This window comes from Staurois parvus, unplaced genomic scaffold, assembly GCF_062004578.1.
Source record: "Staurois parvus isolate SC_StPar_1 unplaced genomic scaffold, SC_StPar_1.0 ptg001060l, whole genome shotgun sequence".
Classification (NCBI taxonomy): Eukaryota; Metazoa; Chordata; class Amphibia; order Anura; family Ranidae; genus Staurois; species Staurois parvus.
Genome location: NW_028318856.1, coordinates 1,427,967 through 1,447,938, shown reverse-complemented (window position 1 = coordinate 1,447,938; position 19,972 = coordinate 1,427,967). Strand labels below are relative to the sequence as shown.

The window sequence follows — 19,972 nt, the reverse complement described above, 5'->3', positions numbered from 1 at the left end:
TGCAACCAAGGTGCAATTACATTTTAAAGCCTCAGTGCCTGGATTGTTTGGGTGAATAGGTGTGTCTTCCTGTCACATTGACACATGATCACCTTAAATAGGCACGCATAGGCACGAGCTGACATCCATGATCCTGCGTCTTTTGTGTGTTCTCATGTAGTAAGCAAACCTCTCCGACACCATGCTTGTCTCACGGGAGACTTGGAACAATCCATTTAAGCCGACTGTCTCTACTGCTGAGCTCAGTCAGCCGGGACGTATGTGGAGATGTTGTCTACACACATTCAATCTTTTATAGATCTCATTGTATTAAACAGTATAGGAGGGCAGCTATTTCACAGTGTATTTGGGTCTAGATTAAGGGCTCATGTACACTGCAGCTGCTAAACTCACATTTGGGAGCTTTTCTGTGTTTTCTCATCAGCCCCTGAACTCTCCCTAATGTTCTCCTGTGTGTCCATGTACACATCGTCATTAACAGGCAGTTGAGTTTACTGTCGTTTTTTTGAACGCACCAAAATTGCGTTCAGGAGTAGATTTTATCAGTTTTTCAAACGCATGTAAACGTGGCTAACCGCGTTTATAAGCGTTTGCATTTAGAAGTGTTTTTTAACTGTTCCATGTCCAGATGCTGTCCAGAGCCTTTTTTTCATTATCTGAAATGCATGCAAAGCGTTTTCCATGTATTCAAATGGACCCGGTACACCAGCGCAGTCAGGTCCAGGTTTCGCGTGAAGGAAACAATGGTAGAACGCGCCGCATTATGCTCATGATGGGATTCATAGTGAATACAACCAGAAAAGACCGGTCATCTCCACACATACTGCTCTCTCTATTCCTCTCAAAATGTCTGAAATAGTTAATTTTTTACTATTTTTCAGTGCATTCTGGGCATTTGGGAAGGTCTCCTGAGGTTATCTTTAAAAAATGCTTCTAAACGCAAACGCGCATAAATGCGGCTAAACAGACGTTTCTTAACCTACGTTTTCCAGCAGTCAGTTTCCATCGTTCAGAAGTGTTTTCCAAACGTCCCGTGTACATGAGCCCTAAAACAGTTGTTTACAAACCATTACACAGTACAGGAACATTTGCAAACCTCGTAGACATTTATAATTGCTTGAAGCTTAACCCAAGACTCTCCTTTTTCCTGACCTCCGCTCCTTCTTGCAGTATGTAGTGATCCCCACCAGGCGTTCCACAGCCGAGGCCTTGCAGATCATGGTATCCCACTTACTAGGTGATGCCGGGAGCCCCTACCTCATTGGGGTGGTAAGTAGTAGCTTTATGTCACTTTATATCCTAAATGGTCGTGTGACCAGTCTCCATCACTCATCAGTCTGTCTTTATACTCCAGATATCCGATGCGGTACAACGTGGTAAGCCAGACTCCTTCCTCCTGAAGTTCCGCAGCCTGGAGTATGCGCTCATGCTGTGCTCATTCGTAGGGGCAATTGGTGGAGCTTTCTTCCTGGCCACTGCGCTTTTCATCGAGAAGGACCGAAAGCGGGCGGAGTTGCTTTCTCAAGGTTGGCCTGTAAATTGTTGCTAATTAAGGCTGTTTTCACACTGAAGTGCTTCTAATACGTACTATGCGTTTTAATGCACACATTACAGCGCAGATGTGTGAGTAGCTGGTTGTTAGGGATGCAGTCGGGTGATGGCTCCATAACAACTGGATATTCGTTTGTTGTTAAGGAGCAGGAACCTGCCTGCGTGCTTAACAACCAGTGATAATGCCTCCCCCCTTACCTCCTTTGTGGTCAACATGCTCCAGCTGCTCTTGTGCCGTAGTGATGGTACAACTGGAGGGTGAAGGGGCTGGACAGACAGTGGGCGGGTCAGCCTGGAGCATTGGCTCCAAGAATGTGAGGTGAGGAGAGGGTTCAGCTGGACTGGAGGAGCAGGATGGCTGCAGAACTCCTGTACTTCCCCATCAGGAGATATGGGGGAGTGTGGGCGACATTGTTTATGTATCTGCAGATTAAAGTGGAGTTCCAGCTGAAAAAAAAAAAGTCAGCAGCTATAAAGACTGTAGCTGCTGACTTTTAAAATACAGAAACCTACCTCTCCCTTAGTCCAGTGGTGTCCTCACCACGGCTGGTTTCACAGGCCGTTTTCTCTCCCCGGCATCTTCAGTGTGGGCACGCGGCTGTGACAGCCTGCGGCTTCACAGCCGCGTGCCCACTGCGCATGCGCAAGAAGCGCTGTGCTTTGTGAATGGTCCCGTAGTCTTCTAGGATCTGTCACATATCCCAGAAGACTACGGGGAGGGAGGAGGGGAGGACAACTTCCACTTCTGATCACTTAGGCGATCGCAGCGGAAGTGGGAGCGGGTACCTGTAAAATTCAGGTACTCGTTCCCCCCCAAGGTGCCAATCCTTAATGGGAAACGGCGGACAAAGACCTAAAGTGGAACGTCCCCTTTTGGGTGGAGCTCTGCTTTAATGCTTCATACTTCCACCAATCACCAAAAACTGCAATCCCTCAGGGAGTAATATCCTGCCGACCCAGCAATCTCATCAAAGTACTCTCTTGACCATAGAAAATGTTTTGTATCCCGGGAAGAGGAGAGAAAAACTCACATGGCATCCAACCTTTTTAGAACCATATTTCCTTTATTTAAAATGACAGTCGCATGATAATGTGTCTCCACTGACACAACTATGAACTGTGTACTCTCAAAAAACTGGTTCCCTCCGACCAGAGTTAGTGGCCGCGACTTCTGAGTTTCAGTGTGCGTGGTGACGTCACATGCAAACCCCGCCCTACGCGTTTTGTCATTGAACGTCTTCCAGGGGCAGAATAAAAAAAAAATATATATATATATATATATATATATATATATATATATATATAAATATAAATTTATTTATTTTTTTTATTTATATATATATTTGTAAAATATATATATATATATATATTTACTTGTTGATTGACATATTTGTTTACAATAGTCACCTCATCAGGACTTGGTTCACATATATGAATTAGCACAGGATAATTTTGATTGTTTTTATTTTGAGTAATTTTTTATTTTTGTTTGCAAAGTGATGTATGTTATACGTTGGTAGGCATCCGCACACATTTCTTGTTTTATGATGAAGATGCAGCACATGAAATGTTGATTGTATTCTGATGATCACAGCAAGCACATAGCACTTTATTAGATCACATAGCTCAGCTCTATCCTTGATTTCTAGAATATCTTGCTATAGCTGGTGAGTCCAGCTGAAGAGCAGCAGCGTGGCCACTATCTGATCAGTTGAACAGTTGTGTGTATATATTTTTGCACCGTGTTTTATACATAAGCGAATTTTGATCAGATGGGTTCACTAGATGTACTGTGCGCAGTCAAACGTGTTTGGATTGGGTTCCTCATTAGAGAGCCACGTACCATTTGCAGATGGGTGTCAGGGGTGCTCTTCTACTAAATGCTTGTGAGATAATAAAAGTATACTGTATATCAGCTTAGAACCCCCAATGCAGATCAAACGCATTTGTACCTATAGCAATCTGGCAGCAGGAATGCAGTGCGGCCTAATTTCTACATTTTCCTTTTAGTTTAAAATCTCAGGGTGCTGTATTGCAGAAACCAAACCCAACCCAATGTTTTAGTGGTTTTCACTGTGACCCAGCCTTTCCTCTTCCTCTTGTCTCCCTATTGGATATGACTGACCCTTTGAAAATGATTCCCCAGGAAAGAGGCTGCAGTCCTCAGGCAAAGTGTTTGGCAGTCTGCTCTACATGCTACTACATTGGCCAGGCTCATGGCTGCTGTTAGAAACCACGCCCCCCCCCCCCCCCCCCCCCAAAAAAAAGTAAAAAAATAAATAAAAATATGAATGAACACCGTGAGAGATCAATACCGATCGCTCGTTGTGTTCATTCTGGAAAGGAAGGGGCTGGTAAAAGTGACATATTTACTGGAACCTTCCCCCACTCTGCATCCTGAAGGATCCTATTTCCTGCAGCTGCCAGTGGAAAGGAGGGTAGCTGGTAGCACTGCCGGGGTTGGGGCACACAGGGGGCCTGGGCAGCAGGGGTAAACATATGGTGCACAAGGAGGGTGATTTGGGGCAATTACTGGAACCGATCCCCCTTTATGGCTCTCTGCAGCAGTTGAAAGTTGACGGGAGGGAGAAGAGAAGAAGCCAGCTTTTCAGCTGCTGTAGAAGGAGCAAAACAAGGGATCGGTTCCAGTAATCACGGTTCCGATCACTCTCCCTGCCTACATGTGATTCACCCATCTGCCTGGGCTCCCCTGCTGGCCTGGGCCCCCTACAGGAGGACTGGTGGTACCCCCTTATCCATGGCCCTGGCCAGGCTGACAGTGATAATTAGTTGTTTCTTGTGTTTTTTCCCTCTCAGGCCTCGTAACAGATGCAGACAGTCCTGAAGACAGAATTGTGGTCCCAAAACGAGGGCGCTCCACCAAGGTGCCGGTGTCCAGTGTTCTCATATAAACTGCTGCGGGCTTTGAAGCCCCAAGATTGGTCCAAGGTGGAGCTATGAACATGCAGTGCTTTGTTGTCATCCATCGAGCAGAAGAAGCTCCCCACTGGTGGGACAACCTGTGTCTTCTCTGCCTGCTCACTCAGATGACTCGCCTTGTTTTATGGACTGATTTTGACCAAGCAGACGGAGGAACTGGACTTGAAAGGGGGCCAAGCCTCCATCTTTGTGACCTTTTCAATTTTCACCTTCCAGGAATTTGGTTTCTCCAAAATATTTATTTTTGTTCATTTTTTCTTTAGGTAATACAATACAAATGAGATGTTTTAATCATATTTTATAATTCACACACACAATATTTTTTTTAATAACAGACCGGCAGTTTTGCACAGCAATTCCTTGTAAAATTATTAAAAGTTCACTGGAGGGTGCGAATCCTTGAAGGCCATGGAAGCACTGCAGCAAATGGCAACAAGGACATCTGAAATTGGGACTGTTTGCTTTTAATGTGTTTTTATATGTGTGATAGACTTTAAGTCATAGGTCAGTTATTTTACATTTGGTGTACCGACATGTCAGCACTTTTAATAACTCGACTCTCCACCAAAAAAAAAAAAAAGGACTCCGTTGGAAATGTTAATATATAACTAAAGGTGAAACTTTTTTTTTTTTTTTTTTTTAAGTTTTGGAGAGAGATTAGAACCCGTCGGGTTTTTATTCCTGTCTGTGCCCTGATTAGGGAGATTGGCCCTCTATTTGTCCTGTTTACCATCACTGACACCAGAACACTAGCAGGGGGACTTCCTTCCACTTTTTGTTTTGGTTTTCGGACAGAAAGTGAAGAGAGATCTCTCCAATGGGACACAGATGGAAAAACAAAACCTGACAGGGATTATAACCCTTCATTATTTTATAGAAAATGAAAGAATTTTTCTTTTAGCTTTGATTTAAAGGCTAAGTTCATATTTTGGGGAAAAAAATAATAAATGCACGTATTTTTGCAGGGAAAAAAATTCGCATTTTATTATTTTATTTTTAAATTTTTTTTCCCTCAGCAGCCTGCAAAGCATTGCACCCAGGATCAGAGGATCAGGGGGGCAATGTCAGGATCCTGCAGCCTCTTACCTCTGTTGTGGGCTGACTGTTTACATGCAGCAGGGCTTGTGAATGAACTATGAGAGCTCTCATCAGCGCCCTCGCAGTCCATTGAGAAGTACAAGCTGTCTGCTGCAATGGCTGATGGTACTTGTAGTTCTCTCTTTCACAGATCGCTGTAAAAGAATTAAAAGCTATTTTCAAAATGAGACAGTGGATGTAGGGGAAGATCCCCCTTCTGCTGTCACAGGGAAGGTGAAATCAGGGGTGTGGGGGCCAAGTCCACCCGAAAAATGGGTACCGTGCTCCATAATGTGAACTTATCCTTTAAAGCCACATATCAAGTGTGGTTTAACTCTTAAGGGAAAACTAACCATGGAATATGAACAACAAATGGAGAGCAAGGCAGATCTCCAGCACTGGTTCCTCAGGGGAGGAGCTTGCTTGCTCTCAGATATAGAGGTGGAGACAACACACCATTTTCAAGAGGATGCCAACACTGGGACATGAGAGTTATTGGGTTGGTTCTCTGTTACAGAAAAAATGAAAAGGTGGACTAATACTTACAGTACACCCCCCACCACCACCTCCTCACGGTCCTCCCGATTTGAAATCCCTGCACTACGCCCTCTTCTCTCTGCAGGGCTTCCGGGACAGATCATAGCAATTTCTGATTGGTCCAAGCCAGCAAAGAACATCGCTCTGATCCATGCCAGAAGCCCTGCAGAGAGAAGAGTGGGGGAATTCAAATCCCTGGACCACTCCATGACCTGCGTAAGCACTGACAGCTCCGCACCCATGTAGATAAGAACCGAGGGGGGTGGTGGTGGGGAGGGTGTAGAGTGTTGGATCACCTTTTTGATTTTTCTGAAAAGATGAACCAACCCTTCAAGAAACCCTAGCATTAGTTAGTCAGGGAAGGAACTTACTTTTGAGGGTACCTGAAAATCTTTTATTGGTGCCTGCTGAACACAAACAAACCTGACTAGCAGGTCATCAATGTATAACCAGCATTGGAGGTACATAATACACTTCTCTGATCTGTAGAGGGACCAGCACTGAGTGGAAGGGAGGGAGACAAAAGAATAGACGCCGAACACTGACAGCAAACCGACGTCAGAGCAATATATTTGATATGTATTGATAATTCCTTTGTGCACGGACTGCTGATTATAAATGAACAAGCTGCTGGCCTCTTCTTTCTGCACAGAGATCTATGGTGGGTGGTTATCGGGGGGGGGGTGTGTCCCACTCTTGTTCCAGTGGATGTGTGGTTAAATTATTCTTCTTAGGTAAAAAGGGAATTGTTTTGAGCCTTTGCCATTCACAGTGTTCTCCAGCACAACTCATTTCATTTTGAGTGCAGCCAATGGACTGAATTGCCACATGTTGGTTTTTTTTTATTTCTTTAAATCTGATGTTTTATTCTGCTTCTATTTTGGTTTCTACCCCCCCCCCCCCATGAACATGCTAATGACATTTTTAAATAAATAAAATCTTTCAGTTTTCAATACAATATCATCATTTGGATCCGGTGGTGTTATTGCTGGGTTTCTGTTCTTCTCTATGCAATGCAAGCAAATCATGGCTGGTGGGTGGGACCCGCAGTGTGCTGTACATAGCTTCCTGAACACATCACAGCACCCTGCCTCAGTACTGCTCTGCAGACTCTTGTTACAAGAAAAAAAAAAACCTGTTGAGCCTACACCAAAATTCTCATTTTGTGGTAGGTAGTCCGGGGTCTTGTTATAAGAATCACTGCTAACCGCAGCAGCCGGATTCAGCTCCATGTAAGCCTGTAGTGGGAGAATATGGAGGCTTGTTTTGCTTACTGACCACACTAGTTCCCTGGCTGTCATATATCTCTGGTGGTTTCAGTACTTATTATTGAGTGTCGGATTAAAGCACCGCTCCATCGTGTTCTAGTCCAAATGTAAATTTTATTCCAATATAATGTCTGGTATTTCTTTGGGGCTGGAAATTGAGCTGGGCTGACTGGATCAGTCCCTGGTTATGGGTGGGTGATAACATGAGCGGGTAGGAAGAATTCCCTGCCATAGCTTTGTGCCCAACTTGAAAGAAGGTAGTGGTGGGCCGTTTTGGGGCTTGGACTCTTACTCCGACGTTCATGGCAATACCTCACGTGTGTGGTTTGAACACCATTTACATATGTGGGCGTGACCTATGTATGGGGGGGGGCACTTTAAACTTTTTTTTAATTTATTTCATTTTTTTTTTTTTTGCACTGTCCCTTAAAATAAAATATTTAATCAGTTTTATTCTTACCGCAAAAACAATTGAGTACTGACGTGATACTTTTTTATTTGCACTAACATACGATTTTGAGGACAAGCTTTCGGGGAATCCCCTTCTTCAAGGTCCAGGCAGTACTACTACAAAAAATAATAGTACAAATGCGGCGCTATAGCGTATATATGGTAGACCAATGATATCACAAAACAGAAGTACAGTCTTGAATATAGTTCATGAGGTATAGAGTGACTGTAGTGACACAATAAGCAACAATTAGCTTTCGTGACTGCTGTGGCTGGAAGTAACGAGCGTACTATGCACTGACCAGATAGCACAGATTAATGTGCGTTGGGGTATATAAGACCTACTCCTAGGTACTCGGGGTGGGAACTCTGCATGCGGATGAGGTCATCAGGTGGGGGTGCCTCACCAGGTGTCATCTATCCAGGGCAGGTTTCCTCTCTCCATCAATGTGTGAACATCTTAGGTTCGCTGCGTCCAGCAGTGCAATTTCCAGCCATCAGGGGGATCATACGTTCAGGTGGGAATCCAGATAGGTACCTTCAGGGGAAGGACTCTCAGTGCCAAAAAATGAGCCCAGAGAAAAAGAACTCCAATAGTGTAGTATGTTTAATGATCAAAAAAAGGAGTAACATCAAGATACAGATAAAAAGGATCAGCACTTACATCTGAGGTAGACAGTAGGTCATGCAGTTAGTTTTCCATGAGAAAGGGTGCCTCTCTAACGCGTTTCGTGTAATAACACATTTTCAAAGGGCTACTACAAAGTTTTAGCAGAATGTTAGAAGAGATGTTGAAAGGGGGAGAAAAAAAAACCCCAGAAAGAAACACACAGATATACATGTAAAGGGTTAAAAGACTAGGATTAGACTAGAGATAAGACACAACAAAAGCAAGGAGGGGGAGACAACACTCACAGAGGGGGTCATAAAACTGTTGGATAATGAGTGAGGAATCCCATGTCCAAGTTAAGGCCGTTATCTTTTGTATCAAATAGAATTATCTTTCTTAGTTCAAAAGTTTTCCTTTCCTGAATAGATTTGAAATTTCCTTTAAGAACTAAAATATTGAGGTCTTCCATAGTGTGGTCTGGTTGTGCGAAATGGCACACCTGTGGGACGCCATTTCGCACAATTGGGCGCTCATTTCAGTGCACCGCTAATTGTAGTTACACCAGATGCCACCACAAAAGATATTATACATTACATAATGGGGTTGATTTACTAAAACTGGAGAGTGCAAAATCTGGAGCAGCTCTGCTTAGAAACCAATCCGCTTCCAGGTGTCATCTATCCAGGGCAGGTTTCCTCTCCATCAATGTGTGAACATCTTAGGTTAGCTGCGTCCAGCAGTGCAATTTCCAGCCATCAGGGGAATCATACATTCAGATGGGAATCCAGATAGGTACCTTCAGGGGAAGGACTCTCGGTGCCAAAAAATGAGCCCAGAGAAAAAGAACTCCAATAGTGTAGTATGTTTAATGATCAAAAAAAGGAGTAACATCAAGATACAGATAAAAAGGATCAGCACTTACATCTGAGGTAGACGGTAGGTCATGCAGTTAGTTTTCCATGAGAAAGGGTGCCTCCCTAACGTGTAATAACACATTTTCAAAGGGCTACTACAAAGTTTTAGCAGAATGTTAGAAGAGATGTTGAAAGGGGGAGAAAAAAAAAACCCCCCAGAAAGAAACACACACAGATGTACATGTAAATGGTTAAAAGACTAGGATTAGACTAGACTAGAGATAAGATACAGCAAAAGCAAGGAGGGGGGGGGGGGGGATGACAACACTCACAGAGGGGGGTCATAAAACTGTTGGATAATGAGTGAGGAATCCCATGTCCACATTAAGTCCGTTATCTTTTGTGTCAAATAGAATTAGCATTCTTAGTTCAAAAGTTTTCCTTTCCTGAATAGATTTGAAAAGGGATCTTTAATATCTCCGGATCATACAGCTGCACCTCCAGTAATGTTGTGTACCTTATCCAGTGCAGACAATGCAGCAAAGGATCTTATGTTGGTGAAACAGGACAGAAGTTGCAAACAAGGATGAATTTGCACAGACATACCATCAAGGAACATAAAGAAGATGACCTCTGCACACCTGTGGGACACCATTTCACACAACCAGGCCACATTATGGAAGACCTCAATGTTTTAGTTCTGAAAGGAAAATTCAAATCCATCCAGGAAAGAAAAACATTTGAACTAAGAATGATAATTCTATTTGACACAACACAAAAGATAACGGCCTTAACTTGGACATGGGATTCCTCAACCATTATCCAACATTTATGACTATTAGCTGAAGCTTGACCCCCTCTGTGTGAGTGTAGTATCCCCCTCCCCCCTCGCTTTTGATGTATCTTAGCTGTAGCCTTTTTTTTTTTTTTCCTCTCAATCCCTTCTAACATTCTGCTTAAACTTTGTGATTTGTAACAGTACTGCTTGGACCTTGAAGAAGGGGACATACCCCGAAAGCTTGTCCTCAAAATTGTATGTTAGTGCAAATAAAAAAAGTACGTCAGTACTCAATTGTTTCTGTCGCAAATGCACTAATACGGCTACAATCACCTCAAGCAAATTTCCTTTAAGAACTAAAATATTGAGGTCTTCCATAGTGTGGTCTGGTTGTGCGAAATGATGTGCACACCTGTGGGACGCCATTTCGCACAACTGGACGCTCATTTCAGTGCACCGCTAATTGTAGTTACACCAGATGCCACCACAAATATATTATACATTACATAATGGGGTTGATGTACTAAAACTGGAGAGTGCAAAATCTGAGGCAGCTCTGCTTAGAAACCAATCCGCTTCCAGGTTTTTTTTTTTTTTTTTTATTGGTCAAAGCTTAACTGAACATGCTGAAATTAGAAGCTGATTGGCTCCCATGCGCAGCTGCACCAGGTTTTGCACTCTCCAGCTTTAGATCAACCCCAATGAGTCCAAAGCAATGGTGAAGAATACACGATAAGCGTTTCAAAACACCAGAAGCTCACAGTTGTGATTGTAAAAGTAAGTCTGGACTGGGTTTCATGCCCTTTGTCAGGTGAGATATCGAATAAAGTGCCACTACAGAAAAGGTCCTAAGGAAAATGTTTCCCATTAGAGGCAATATAAATGCCCACTTTTCCTTCAGCCCGTGCCACAAACTCTTTAGTCCTGAGAAATCTTCGAGTGAAGCCCACAGGGAACGTGACTGTCATGATATAAGGTCAGGTTCAGAGACCAGTTGCTATAGCAGTAAAAGGCTTACCTGAAACCAGCAGTATAGGTACACCAGCGGATCCCCCTGGGAATGACGCAGGCTCACCTGAGGTGCGGGGGTCTAAGTATTAACCGGTATTCACCAGAGCTCCTAATGGTGGAGATGGATTGGGCTGCGTGTTAATACCAGGTCCCAGATCTCAGGATCACCCCACCAGGGAATGAGCAGACTGGGAACCAATAGCGGATCAACAGGTTAGGGATCAGACGAAAGCAGAGTCAGTCACAAGCCAAGGGTCAGTCACAAATGGTAGCAGATCAATCGTAGTACATTAGGATGAGACGAAATCGTGGTCAGGAACAAGCCAAAGGTCAGTAGCGGAGGTGTAGACAGCAGCAGGAACAGTAGCGGGATATTGGCTGGAAAGGCACAATAATCTGGCAAGGAGGAAGTGCATGGACATGGCTTTTATAAGGAAGTTCATGGGAGGAGCAAGGAGTTCAAGGTTCAAGAGTTTTCAAGGCACAAGGCAGGATTATCCAAGAATTGTCAAGGGAGCTGTCCAGCATTCCAGATAGCTCAGTGAGAAGAGACATTGCCTCTCACTGCAGAAGGACCAGGTTCGATCCCAGGCTCTGACTGTACTCCCCTCCTCACAGGACATCCCCTGGATGTCTTAGGACTAGGCTTGTGAGGAAACCTCTGGTGAAATTCTCTTGTCAATCTAGGAGCATGGACATTTTCCTCAGGCTCCCAAGAATTTTCCTCTTGCCCATATCCTTCCCATTGGACAAGATACTGCAATTTTCCTCTAAACATCCTAGAGTCAAGAATATTCTCTACCACATATTCTTCTTCACCCTGTACCTCAACCGGAGGAGGAAGAATTCTTCCAGAGAAATGGTTTGAAAAGTGATACATGAAACACGGGGTGAATCCTCATACTGTCAGGAAGTTTTAAGCGAAAGGCGACTGGGTTAATCTGAGCAGAAATCTGGAAAGGTCCCACAAACTTTTGGCCCAACTTTGCAGATGGAACATGAACCTTAAGATTTTTAGTAGATAGCCAAACCTTGTCACCCACATGAAAGGTAGGAAGTGATCTGCGATGACTGTCGGCAGCCCTTTTATAACATTCCTGAGCCTCCCCCAAGGTCTCGATCAACTTCGCTTGAGTCTCCCGCAAGGTAGTTAATCTGTTGGCAACAGCAGGAATTTGAATTGTGATAGGGAGCTCCGGAATAAAAACTGGATGATACCCCATATTGAGGAAAAAAGAGCTTTGGGAGGTGGAGCTATGTTTAGCATTGTTATAGGCAAACTCTGCCGTAGGTAAATAGTCCACCCAGTCATCCTGAAGATAGCTGACAAAACACCGAAGGTACTGTTCCAAAGTTTGATTGGTCCTCTCTGTCTGACCATTAGACTGTGGATGAAAAGCAGAGGATAGGTTAACAGTTACCCCTAAGGCTGAACAAAAGCTTTTCCAAAATTTTGATGTAAACTGTACACCTCTATCAGATACCACATCATCAGGAATTCCATGTAATTTAAAAACATCTCGAATAATCAACTCTGCAGTTCGTTCGGCAGAAGGTACCCCCTTGACAGGTATAAAATGAGCCATTTTGGTAAGGCGGTCGACGACTACCAAAGATAGTAGTCATTTCCTTTGAGGGAGGCAATTCGACCACAAAGTCCATAGAAATTGACCCCCAAGGTCTCGATGGAACAGGAAGTGGCTGGAGTAACCCCAAAGGAGAAGCTCGGGGTGTCTTATGACGTGCGCACGTCAGACAAGAGGCCACGTAGCGTTTGATATCCTTCTTGTAACTGGGCCACCAGAAGGAACGTGACAGAAGGTCATCAGTCTTTGAAATCCCAAAGTGTCCTGCCAGTTTGGAGTCATGAACTAATTTGAGGACTTCCACCCGAGCAGACTCAGGTACGTAGAGACAATGTGCTAGGAGTCCAAAAGCCGTTCTTGTACTCAAGGTTTATGTCCCTAGGAGGATCCCTGAGAAGTGGATCATTCTCATACCCCTCTTTGAGGAGGCTCAAGAATGTCTTTGCACTTGTGGCCCCCAGGAAGTTCTTTTGCGTTAGGATTGAACATTCGGAATCGCCCTCCTGGGGAGGCTCAGACAGCATCCTTGATAAGGCATCGGCCTTACCATTCCTCGATCCAGGTCGATATGATATAACAAAATTGAATCTTGAGAAGAATAAAGACCAGCGTGCTTGTCTGGAAGACAATCTCTTGGCCGAGCGAATGAATTCCAGATTTCTATGGTCAGTGAGAACAGTTACAGGATGATTGGCCCCTTCTAGCAGATGCCTCCATTCAGAAAAGGCTTCCTTAATTGCCAGTAGTTCTTTATTCCCAATGTCATAATTTCTTTCGGCTGAGGACATCAGACGGGAAAAGTAGGCACAAGGATGAAGCTGCATCTTTTCACCACTTCTCTGAGACAGGATCGCTCCCACGGCAGAATTGGAAGCATCCACTTCCACTATAAAGGGTAGTTCAGGGTCGGGATGTACCAAAATTGGTGCAGAAGTGAACAGAGTCTTCAGCTTTACAAACGCAGCCTGTGCCTCAGAAGTCCATACAAAGGGTACCCCTTTTTTGTCAGCTGTGTGATTGGAGCTATCACTTTAGAAAAGTTTCTTATGAATTTTCTGTAGAAGTTGGCAAACCCGACGAAACGTTGAATCTCCTTAACATTTCCTGGTGCTGACCAATCTACCACTGCTTTGATTTTCTCGGGATCCATGCTCACTCCTTCTGGAGAAATGATATAGCCTAAGAACTGGATCTGGGTTTGTTCAAACTCACATTTCTCCAATTTGATGTAAAGTCTATTTTGCCTTAATCTTTCAAAGACCATGCAAACATGTTTGCGGTGCTCCTCCCAATTATCAGAAAAAATAAGAATGTCATCCAGATAGGCAATTACAAATTGGTCCAACAGATCATGAAAAACATCGTTGATAAAATGCTGAAACGTTGCAAAGTCCAAACGGCATCACCAAGGATTCGAAATGCCCATACCTGGTTCTGAAGGCAGTCTTCCATTCGTCTCCTTGACGAATGCGGACAAGGTTATATGCCCCTCGTAGGTCAAGCTTGGTAGAGATCTTGGCAGAACGAAGTCTTTCCAACATTTCAGAGATCAAGGGTAATGGATAGCGGTTTTTAATAGTGATCTTATTCATGTCTCTGTAGTCAATGCATGGACGCAAGGTGGAGTCCTTCTTTTCAACGAAGAACAGGGCTGCCCCCGCAGGAGAAGTTGAGTGCCTAATAAAGCCCTTCTCCAAGTTCTCATTGATCCACACCCTGAGTACTTTTAATTCGGGTTCCGACAGATTGAAAAGGCGACCGAAAGGTATTTCTGCCCCTGGGAGCAGCTCAATGGGGCAATCATATGGGCGATGGGGGGTAATTGATCTGCATTCTTCTTTCACAGACATCCCGGAACTCATGGTAATGTGTGGGCAAGTTGTCATATGACTGGGTAGCCACTATGTCACCTTGCACTTCCTTGGTTGGTGATGAACTTGGTAGGCAAGGTTCTTTGCAATGTTTTTCACAGTGGGGGGACGTAAAATCTATAGTCCGAGCTCCCCAATTGATGGAAGGATTGTGAGTGGAGAACCAAGGAATGCCTAGGATGATGGGAAACTTGGGTGACGTAATCAGCTGAAAGCTGATAGTCTCACTATGGTCAGCCTCAAACAGCAGTACCAGGGGAACCGTTTTATGGGTAACAGGTCCTGAAGATAAAGGTGACCCATCTACTGTCTCCATATCAATAGGGGTAAATGTGTTTCTGGCTTGAATACCATGGTTGTGAGCAAACTCCATATCCATAAAGTTCCCCCCAGCCCCGGAATCCAGCATAGCAGAGCCGGAAATTTCACGGCCCTCAGATACCAATTTAATGGGGATAACAAAATGAGAAAGCAGGGAGTTCACCTTATTCTCTTCAGGAATCAGCAGGGAGATCGACTGGCTTATGGAGTTTATGTGTTCAGGCTCAGTCATATCAGTCACAGCAATAGTTCTTTTAACCTTGTTAGGACAATTAATTGCATAATGACCAGAATCCCCACAATATAGACATAGATTCTCTGAACGTCTTCTCTCTTTCTCCTGAATGGAGATGGATCTCTTGATTGCATCAACCTGCATAGGCTCAGGAGTGTTAGAACCCAGAGAGACTCTTGAATCCTGCTGAACAAACGGACTAGCAGAGAGATGCATGCCCCTATTATTTCCAAGTATTCCTAGCTTCTCCTTTCTGTAAGTCTTTGATCGATTCGGATACACAATTGGATGAATTCCTCAAGATCATTAGGAGTATCACCTCTGGCAAGCTCATCCTTTACCTGTTCAGAAAGCCCTTGGCGGAACTGGCTCTTTTGTGCTGCAGGGTTCCAAGTGGTATCTGCAACCCAACTTCTGAACTCGGCTGTGTATTCAGCGACCGAGCATCTACCCTGCCTTAGACTATGTAATTTTGCTTCGGCAGAAGCACAACGGTTGGGAACATCAAAAACCTGATTCATCGCAGTCAAAAAGGTATCGAAATTATTTAGAATGCCATGGTTTTGCTCTATATAAGGGGAGGCCCAAGCTAAAGCTTCCCCAGTAAGAAGCCCAATAATAAACATTACCTTTTTTTTCTCTGAAGGAAACGCAGCAGGGTACATTTGAAAATATATGCGACATTGATTAAGGAAACCCCTGTATTGGCGGCGGTCTCCATTAAACTTAGATGGTTGGGGCTGGGGCTGGGGCATATGTGAGCTAGGATCATCACGGTTCAGCAGTTGCCTCTGCAGAGCCTGAATCTCTCCCTGTTGCCTATCCACAATGCTTTCCAGTTTGGCAACTTTTTCCTGATGGGTAACCCCAAATTCCTGCAGCTCAGCAATTTGCTGCCTAAGAGGATTCACAACACTTGCTATAGCGGCCTCCATGTTGGGCCAGATTATTCTGTCATGATATAAGGTCAGGTTCAGAGACCAGTTGCTATAGCAGTAAAAGGCTTACCTGAAACCAGCAGTATAGGTACACCAGCGGATCCCCCTGGGAATGACGCAGGCTCACCTGAGGTGCGGGGTCTAAGTATTAACCGGTATTCACCAGAGCTCCTAATGGTGGAGATGGATTGGGCTGCGTGTTAATACCAGGTCGCAGATCTCAGGATCACCCCACCAGGGAATGAGGAGACTGGGAACCAATAGCGGATCAACAGGTTAGGGATCAGACGAAAGCAGAGTCAGTCACAAGCCAAGGGTCAGTCACAAATTGTAGCAGATCAATCGTAGTACATTAGGATGAGACGAAATCGTGGTCAGGAACAAGCCAAAGGTCAGTAGCGGAGGTGTAGACAGCAGCAGGAACAGTAGCGGGATATTGGCTAGAAAGGCACAATAATCTGGCAAGGAGGAAGTGCATAGACATGGCTTTTATAAGGAAGTTCATGGGAGGAGCAAGGAGTTCAAGGTTCAAGAGTTTTCAAGGCACAAGGCAGGATTATCCAAGAATTGTCAAGGGAGCTGTCCAGCATTCCAGATAGCTCAGTGAGGAGAGACATTGCCTCTCACTGCAGAAGGACCAGGTTCGATCCCAGGCTCTGACAGTGACTCTTTCAGGAGTGTCCATCTCCTGGGTCCACCATCTTACCTGTTACTTCCTCTGACCTCTGTGTCCCTGCTATATCCTGTAAAGAAGAATGGAGCTCCAATGGAGGAACCAGTGAGAGCTGCTGGGTACAAGGAGATGGACGCTCCCAGATGTGTTGCTTTGTCAACAGATTTCAGGGGGTGATAGACCAGAAGAGCTGTTGGGCAGTGGGGGGTAGGAAAGGTGAATGTTTGCTGTATTGTTTTACAGGTCTACTTAGCCTTAGTTCCTCTTTTATAGTGAAGGATCGCAGTAAAATAAACTACAAGAGACACATGGAGGCCACCATTGTTAAGCTCCTGAAAATTGGGGTTGGTATGTTGACTGTCTGCCTTCAGTACTTTGAGTCACTTTGGCTCCCTAAATACAAGTACCACTTGGAACAGCGGTCAGCCTTGTCCAGACGCAATGTATTACATCCTGCCATAGCCTTTGATAGTCTGTGGGCAGCTAGGATGGACATTGCACCTGTGCCTCCTAGGTGGGCACTAATATGCCGGCTTTGGACGCACAAGTGCTAGATGGCTTTCGTGCAATGGGCCTAAAATGTGTATGTGTCCATGGAGCAGACGTGCACAATGTCAGTATCCGAACCAGTCACGTGAGCGCACGCTCCAAACAGAATGGATACAAATTTGGAAGCAGCCACCAGAGTCACGGGGGACACCAGTATCTACTCGAATGACTGACCCATGTGACTGAAGAAGTCATAGAGCAGGGTGTCAAACTGGCAGACCTCCAGCTGTTGCGAAAACTACAAGTCCCATCATGCCTCTGCCTTTGGGAGTCATGCTTGTAACTGTCAATCTTGCAATGCCTCATGGGACTTGTAGTTTGGCAGCAGCTGGCGAGCCACCAGTTTGACACCCGTGTAATAGAGGAACCAAGTTCCTCTCAACTCCCCCCTCCATCTGCATTGCCACTGCATGCTAGTGATTTGATTTCGTCTGGGGCAAGTTTTAAATGTTTCTATTTGTCATTTGTAGTGTTACTTGCATTTTGAGATGTATGTCGGCATTCTAACAAAGCATACATTATTTATTATATCCACTTCAGCTCCAGCGACATATGGGAGCCTGAGCCATCATACCGGGATGATGCCTGGAGCTACAGGGCGTCTTGGTGCCGCTCTGTAGAGCCGGCGGTTGGCTCTCTTGTAATAGCAATTTCTAGCGGCTAACTGGCTGCTTGATTGCTATTCCAAACAATGGGAGGGGACGTCGCCTCTGTCCCGCCGCCTTCCAAAGCTTGCGCAGACTCTTCCCATCCCACCAAGGAGATCCGAGCTACCGGTCGGTGCATCTATCCGATGGTCAGACACCCCAACAAAGCTGGGATTGGCTTTGATCGGCTTTCCTCTGTAGTAATCCAGAAGAGATGACCTGACATTACTTTGTTTACCAAGATGTCATCCACACCAGTTTCAAAAAATTAAAAGTATGCAAAAATACTGAGCTCAGGGTTTTGAATGATTCCAAGTGCCTGGTCATACCGGTTCGATTTTAGGTGCGAACTGAAATCGCACCAAAACATCAGTGTCTTAACATGCGTGATTTCTAAAGTAGTTCTTGCTTGACTTTTTCTGCAGTTGATTTTGATTTTACATACATAGAATATAATGGAAATCGCACTGCAAAACATAAATCGCGTGATTTTAAATTGCAGCGGTGCGACCAATGAGGAAGTGCAGAGGAAGGATTTGGGGTCTTTTTGACCCCAGATCCCTCCATAAAGAGTACCTGTTACATAGTCTGGCTGAAAAAAGACAAAAGTCCATCCAGTTCAGCCATTAAAAAAAGAAAAAAAAAAAAGTTATAATCCTACACCCACAGTTGATCCAGAGGAAGGCAAAAAAACCAGCAAAGCATGAAACAATTTGCTCCTGCTGGGAAAAAAAATTCCTTCCTGATCCCCCGAGAGCAATCGGATATTCCCTGGATCTACTTTACCTATAAATGTTTTCCAAGAGTACCTGTCATGTGCCTATTGTCACAAAGATGTTTACATTCCTTGTGACAATAAAAGTGATTAAAAAAATGAAAGCAACAGTATAAAAATAAAAAACATAAAATAAATGAATAAGTGGGGGAAAAAAATGAAAGTGCCCCCGTTCTCTCATGCGCACGTACGCGTCAGTTCAGTCCTGCACGCACACAAACAGTGACCGCCTTACACGTGAGGTATCATCGCGAATGTCAGATCATGGGCAGTAATTCTAGCCCCAGACCCCCTCTGTATATCTAAAGTGGTAACCTGTAAAGGTTTTTAAAGTGTTGCCTATAGATAGTAACATTTATCACTATTACACGGGCTTGCACAATTTGAAAACGTGACATGTTTGGTATCTTTTTATTTGCTGTAACATCATCTTTTATATTTTACAAAAAAATTGGGTTATGTATTATAGGTACTTACATAGTGTCAGCAATTTACACAGCACTTTACATATATATTGTACATTCACATCAGTCCGTAACCCTCAAGGGGTGTACAATCTAAGGTCCCTAATCCTCAAGGGGCGTACAATCTAAGGTCCCTAACCCTCAAGGGGCGTACAATCTAAGGTCCCTAATCCTCAAGGGGCGTACAATCTAAGGTCCCTAATCCTCAAGGGGCATACAATCTAAGGTCCCTAACCCTCAAGGGGCGTACAATCTAAGGTCCCTAACCCTCAAGGGGCGTACAATCTAAGGTCCCTAACCCTCAAGGGGCGTACAATCTAAGGTCCCTAACCCTCAAGGGGTGTACAATCTAAGGTCCCTAACTCACAGTCATACATACACATACTAGGGACAATTTAGACAGGAGCCAATTAACCTACCAGCAGCATGTCTTTGGAATGTGAGAGGAAACCGGAGTACCCAGAGGAAACCGGAGTACCTGGAGGAAACCCATGCAGACGCAGGGAGAATATGCAATCTAAGGTGCCTAACTCACATTCATACATACACATACTAGGGACAATTTAGACAGGAGCCAATTACCCTACCAGCATGTCTTTGGGGTGTGGGAGGAAACTAGAGTACCTGGAGGAAACCCTCACAGACACAGGGAGAACATGCAAACTCCATTCAGGTGGTGCCGTGGTTGGGATTAGAACCAATGACCCTAGTACTGCCCGGCAGAAGTGCTAACCATTTCACCACTGTGCTGCCCGTATTGTGCTTTTTTGCATGAAAATGAAAAAAAAGTAGTTTTCCCCAAAAAAATTGCATTTGAAAGACTGCTGTGCAAATATC

At 44.4% G+C, this 19,972-nt stretch overlaps 1 protein-coding gene across 2 annotated transcripts in view; it reads left to right on the top strand.

Annotated features, from left to right (window-relative positions):
• The window catches only part of SPNS1 (SPNS lysolipid transporter 1, lysophospholipid), a 31,230-nt gene extending 24,167 nt beyond the window's left edge, over positions 1-7,063 (top strand). For both annotated transcript variants that reach the window (XM_089658256.1, XM_089658255.1), the window contains exons 12-14: positions 1,171-1,269; positions 1,355-1,526; positions 4,369-7,063. In XM_089658256.1, coding sequence (XP_089514382.1) covers positions 1,171-1,269; positions 1,355-1,526; positions 4,369-4,463 — 366 coding nt within the window. In that variant the 3' untranslated portion in view covers positions 4,464-7,063. The remainder of the gene's footprint in view (positions 1-1,170; positions 1,270-1,354; positions 1,527-4,368) is intronic.
• Positions 7,064-19,972: the final 12,909 nt, after the last annotated feature.